This window comes from Neophocaena asiaeorientalis, unplaced genomic scaffold (genome assembly GCF_003031525.2).
Source record: "Neophocaena asiaeorientalis asiaeorientalis breed wild unplaced genomic scaffold, Neophocaena_asiaeorientalis_V1.1 scaffold703, whole genome shotgun sequence".
Lineage (NCBI taxonomy): Eukaryota > Metazoa > Chordata > Mammalia > Artiodactyla > Phocoenidae > Neophocaena > Neophocaena asiaeorientalis.
In genome coordinates this window covers 2,201,980-2,207,979 of record NW_020174434.1, presented here as the reverse complement: position 1 = coordinate 2,207,979, position 6,000 = coordinate 2,201,980, and the positions used below count along the sequence as shown (strand labels likewise).

At 57.1% G+C, this 6,000-nt stretch overlaps 1 protein-coding gene across 2 annotated transcripts in view; it reads left to right on the top strand.

The window, feature by feature from the left end:
* Positions 1–6,000, top strand: part of COLEC11 (collectin subfamily member 11) — a 28,937-nt gene continuing 22,937 nt past the window's right edge. Inside the window, exons 1-2 of one of the 2 annotated variants that reach the window (XM_024756923.1) lie at positions 1–120; positions 4,026–4,168. In XM_024756923.1, the coding sequence (XP_024612691.1) occupies positions 4,051–4,168 (118 nt within the window). In that variant the 5' untranslated portion in view covers positions 1–120; positions 4,026–4,050. Of the gene's footprint in view, positions 121–1,909; positions 2,116–4,025; positions 4,169–6,000 lie in introns of those variants that run through there. The other variant, XM_024756922.1, reaches the window with a different exon arrangement.

The window sequence follows — 6,000 nt, the reverse complement described above, 5'->3', positions numbered from 1 at the left end:
TGTTTGCAGATAATACCGCAGCCCCAGCCTGAGTTGCCGGGCAGTCTGACAGCCAGGCCTCTTGCCCGACGTGTGGGACCGCGGCCCGAAAACAGCAGCCTGGCCTGGCGCACGCCTCAGGTAGGGACGCTCTGCTGGCCACTCTGCAGCCTTGGGAGCGGGACGGGGGTGGGGAACCCGCGGCAGATGCTCAGGCGGGAAGGCGAGGCTCCTGACGGGCACAGGTAGGAACTGGGTGCAGGGCCGAGGGATTTGCTCTCAGATCGGGTGTGTCGCAGGGATCAGGCCAGAATTCTGAGGCTTGATTGATTTGGTAGCTCACGGTGGAAACTTCCTGGAGCCGAGCGCTGGGCACCAAGAGCTACCAGTTACTAGGAGATGATCAGGTTTCCATAGGTTCAAAGGGGTGACGCAGTTTTTCCTGCATCCCAGCCGGGGTACAAGCGGCCGCAGAACCCCCGTCCCAGCCCCTGGCACACACACCTTCCTGAGCAGCCAGCTCAGGCTCCTGGGGCCTGGTGGACCCCCCAGCGGGGGTGACGGGGCGACCAGCTCCTCTCTGCTTAGTGGCCAGCCTCTCTGTTTCGGGCTCAGTGGTGGGAGTCCCAGATGTGGGGCGTAAGGCGGGGCTGGAGAAGGCAACTTTCAAGGGCACATAGGGTCACCCTGTACGGGGTGGCGCCCTCCTGCCTTGGCCCTGGCTGTGAGGCCGAAGTTAGGCAGTGGTTCTGAAGTTAAGAGGTAAAGTTTGGAAGCGACTGAGCATGCATAACTGGATTTTCTGTTTGATGGGAAGCACGTTGCCCGGGTAGCAAGCAGAGCGGCGCCCCAAACGTTCACAGCTGTTCAGTTCTATTTACGAATTTGAAAAATCTATATGCCAAATAAAAGAACAGACAGATGATTTGCATAGGGCTCGGGGAGGCAATAGGGAAAAGGCCTCTTCTTGCTTCGTGGCCTTGGTAAAAAGATAGGAAAAATGTGTGCCCTTGGGGTGAAACTCTGTCAGTGCCATAGTCGCTGGGGAAGGCCCAGTGTCACTGTAGGGGTGGGGGTGGGGTGTCTGCCTGCCAGTGAGACCTGCGACCCTTCTAGGGAACGTGCTTCTGCAGGCATTCACGGTGCCCGTAAGACGGTGGGCCCTGCTGTAGACATTTAATGAAAATGTACAGTTGCACGTTTGGCCCATTAAGCCGCACTTTTTTCCCTGTCTATTTCATTGTTATATCGTGTTTCTACCAAGAATTCCAAATTGAATTTCCTTTCTTCTCGGCCAAGCTGGCCTCCTTCACGGAGGGGCGGGCCCCGGCTGGGAGATAAGGATGTTTTTCTTGAAGAGACCCAGGAGGAGCTGCAGCCTCCCCGTTTATAAAACAAAATTCCTCTTGTAAGAGGGCAGGAAGGAGCCCGAAGTCTGGGAAAGAGGCTCCCACCAGGGCCGCCCGCACTGATTCCTGCTGCAGGACCCGAGGTGGGCCCAGACGCGTGAGCGGGCCGAGGGCCGAGGGCCAGTGGGAGGGCAGCCCTGGCTTCCCTGCACTCCGGACCCTCTGCCCCTCGCTCCCCCTCCTTGGGAGGTGGCATCTGATCTTCTCGAGGCCGCTCCTGAGGCTTCTGCAGTGTGAGAGCAGCGAGTCTTACTGAACAAGGTGGCTGTGTTCTGACCCAGTTGTCTCTAGCTAGAGAGGAAATTCCCATGCAGTTCCTGAGACATTTAAAACAATCTAAACACAGCTGGCCTCCCACACATACCAAGAGGCAAGCATCCATTGGCCTGAGCACAAAAGTCAGGGGAGCAAGTGTTTATCGTGGCTTTTTAAAAACCGCCAGCTAGTTGACACGTGACGTTCTATTATCATCGCCTTCAAGAAGTACCTCCTTGAAAGGAACAAACGACTTGCCGCTGAAGCAGCAGCTACGCTCTTTATGATCATCCGGGCTGGCTGCACACTTGGCGGTGCTGCTTTGTTCAAAGACCATTAGGAATTCCAGGCCACAATCCCCTTGTGCGGCACTCTACGTGGGTCTGCACAGGTCGCATGTCCGAGGCGCTGGCCCTGGGAACACCATGGGAACGTGGAAAGCCATCAGCAGGAGAAGAGTGTCACGTTCTATGTGAGTTGCCGCTGGGAACCTCTGGGCGTTCATTCATTCATGTGCCCATCCTTCCATTCACTCACTCAGCTTAGTGCCTGCAAACCCCAGGCCTGAGTGCTCCAAGCTCTTCCAGTTACGGCTGCAGGTGCTCATGGCGGCCGATGTCCGGGATCAGCTGCTCGCTCAGGGGTCAAGGCTTAGCTGACAAAGGAGACGGAGAGAGCCAGCTCACCGGGGCCCGCACGCCTGAAGGGCCCTGCAGCCTCTCACTGCCTCCTATTCCTTGTCTTTAAGACCAGGGGCCATATACGTCACCAGGGGGTCCAGGGACTAAAGACGTGTGTGTCCACGTTTGGTGTGCAGTAAACGTTAGCTCCTTTTCTCTCCACCAAACGTGAATATTAGAAAATTAAATAAAATAAAAGCCCACTACTGCTGTGACTGAGGGGGGAGGATGGGCCCTTACTTTGATTCGGGGAAGCTGACAGTCGGGCCGAGTGAGCAACGGTGCTGACAGGACAGCGTTAGGAAGTCCCAGGCCAGCCCATCGTCACCACTTCTTAGTTGTCACTGAGGTCTCTCTGCCTCTGGCCTCCTGGCCCGTGAGGCTGGAATGACGTGCCCATCCCTGTGCAGGGTTACATGAGCACCATGTTGTCCCCGAGCTGGTGAGCAGTCCTCCCCCTGCCTTGTCCCTACAGGATCAGATCTGTGACCACACGTGGGGAGCCGGGGCCTCACTGCAGGACGGCACGGATGACTGTCACCTCTGTCCCTTTCGTGGAAGATCTGGCTAACGCACAGGCTCTTCACGGGGGGCACAGAACGCTGTCACCCAGCAGCTCTGCTTCCAGCCCTTCATTTGTCTGGAAGCCAGGGCCGGCTGTGGGACTCCTTCTCAGGGTGTGGTGGCCAGGATGTCAAAAGCTGCTGTCCAGTGGGGCCGGCCTGGTGCTGAGCTGCGTGCACCGCTGCCTGTTTTTCCTCAGGGCGACCCCAGGACGCTTGCCTCACTGTAAGGTGAGGGAACAAGCTGACAGGAGATGCAGTCTAGCCAGGGCACTGGTCCGGGTGCAGCCGGATGCACAGCTGTCTCCCAGCACTGTGGCATCCAGACACCAAGGTCCCGGGGGGCAGACCTCAAAGTCTGCGTGCTTCCTCACTGGCCCATGGTGGGGGGACCGGCACAGGGACGGGGGGGCAGCTGTGTCCTTCCAACCTCTGTCCCTGTCCCACCCCCTTTGGTGACGGGGGCTTCCTTATTGACGTGAGGACATAGTAAGCTACAGGACGAATCCTGGAGCACGATGTTGAGTCACGTAGGTAAGACGACACACGGCGTGACCCAGTATCTCCTAAAACTCAGAACCCGTCACACTAGACACGGCGTTGTCTAAGAATGCATCCACTGCCGTGCACTGAGGCTGTTTTGGAAACAGCAGGAGAAGGTGGGCTCGCAGGTGAGGAGAGCGGCTCCTCCGAGGGGAGCCCGGGGGCGGGATGGGCACCAGGGACTCGGGTCAGGGGCCCGGACGTGTGAAGCGATGCTCACCAATGTTTGTTTTATGGCTGAGCGTCCGAGTTTTCACGTAACGGTAAACACGCCTCTGTGTGTATCAGGTATCAGTTATAAGGAATCAAGAAGAAGAATCTGGAGTAACGCATCCGGAGTGGTGACTGTTGTCACTGCTGGGCGAAGGGGATGTCTCAGTGGAGGTTTCAGTCGGCACCCGAGACAGAGTGACAGAGAGGGAGACAGAGCGACAGGGAGAGAAAGAGGCACCAAAGCACTGACAGCCGCTCCAGGGCAGCTGCCACCGCGGCCCCTGAGCGGGGCGAGTGTGGTGGCCGGCGCGCCTGCACACTGTCACTTGCTGTCCCGGTTCCCGGAATTCCCGTCACTGTTTACTGCTTCTCCCTCCCTTCAGGAGTCAACGTGCTGCGAGGCTCACCATGAAGCGGGCTCTGGCTCTGATTGGCCTGGCCTTCCTGTCGGTGCTCCGGGCTGGGGGCGCTCAGCAGACGGTGGACGACACCTGCTCCGTGCAGATTCTCGTCCCCGGCCTCAAAGGTAACTTCCGCCGGGGCTCCCGGAGGTCAGGGCCTCCCGGGCAGCCGCCGGAGTGCAGGCGGGAGCTGCGTGCGAGCGGCGGATGCAGAGCTCATCCCGCGTCCCCGGGCCGGCTCGGGGCCCGGCCGTGGGAAAATCTGCCCCGTCAATGGCCCTGGTCCCCCCTTCTGTAAAGTCCAGGGTCAGACTGTACGTGGTGTCCACACTGTCTTCGGGCGAGGGATCCTGTAATTCTGAAACCAGACGTTCGTGTGCAGCTCGGTCCTCCTGCAGGGACCCTAGAAGGTGTCCGAGGTGTGTTCCAGGCACTGCACACGTCACCTGCAGCGCCTCTCAGGGTGAGATGCTCTCATTGTGCAGATGAGGCCGGTCCAGGCTCAGGGAAACAGCAATTTGTCTAAGTGGGTTGCGTAGCTCTGAAGCCTGGGCTCCTGTTACGGTTCCTGAGAGCTCTTTATTCCTTCTTCGAAAAATCAAGAAAACTTCACCTGCGCTTTGTCTGTAATTCACCTCCAGGGGGAGCTTCCTCTGCAAACCAGGGATGGGTGGGCACCAGCACAGGGGGAGGACCTTCACTCAAAAGGTCACTGGGTTCTACCATGCACAGGCAGGAGATCCCAAACCTTGTGGCTCCCAAGCAGGACCAGCTCCGTAATTCGAGGGGCCCAATGCAGATGAAAATGTGGGATCTGTTGTTCAAAAGTTAGAAAGAATTTCAAGATGGGGACAGGGCACCTCCACCACATGGGGCGAGCTTGCCCCTTGGGCCTTGTGCTCCTAGGAGCAGCGGGCAGGGGCCCGCATCCCCAGATTCCACTCTGCCCCTCCTGCCCCTCTAGGGCTGCGTGTGCTCTTAGTAATGAAGTTACACGGCCGTTTGCTTTCTGCTCTAAAATTGCTCGGGGCCTCTGAAGCACACAGCTCCTGACTCGAGTGAATCTCCGATCACCTGGGAAACATACACCGGGAGGAGGCCCGAAAGAATGGTTTAAGCGTATATTTATTGTTATAGAAAGAGTCAGTCATTTTTATTTATTTTTTTATTATTATTGTTACTTTTTTGGCTGCACCGCAGCTTGTGGGATCTTAGTTCCCAGACCAGGGATTGAACCCCGGGCCCCCTGCATTGGGAGTGTGGAGTCTTAACCACTGGACTGCCAGGGAAGTCCCAGAGTCAGTGACTTTAAACAGTCTCTTCCTAACCCCATTAAAAATATACAAATACACAGAAATAGGAAAAAATCTAGACGGAGATATGCTGGCATGCTAGCAGCAGTGCTTCTCTCTGAGCACGGAGTTGTGGGTGTCTGGGAAAGCTCGGTCCAGATATTCTACTGTTTAGCCACATTCGTAATTTAAATATAAAACCGGGACACTATCAATATTCAGATGTCTCTGGGTTTTCAAGCACATCTTGAGGGTACTCTGAGACAGATGCTTTTTGACATCTGCGTCGGTGACCATTTCTGCTGCATCCATGTTAAGGGCGTTCCAACCCGCGTGCTCGGCGGGTCCCCTGCAGTGCTTCCTTCTCCGAGGGTGGCCCGCTCCAGGGACACCTCACCTCCTCTAAGCAATGATTTCTCACCACCCAACACCATGCTGTGGTCAGTGATGAGCCACTGTATTGCCAGGTGGAGGCATGGTCCACAGAGAGCCGACTTGCTGTCACTCTCCTGCTCCTACCCCGTTCGCAGACTCAGTGTCTGCAGTGAGCAGACACGGTGTGGGCCCTCCAGCGGAGGGGTCTGCCAGGGAATCTGCGGGGCCCCTGCTCTCCAAGGCTCATCTTCTGGCAGGTGGTCAGACAGGCTCCCAAGTGGTGCTGAAGC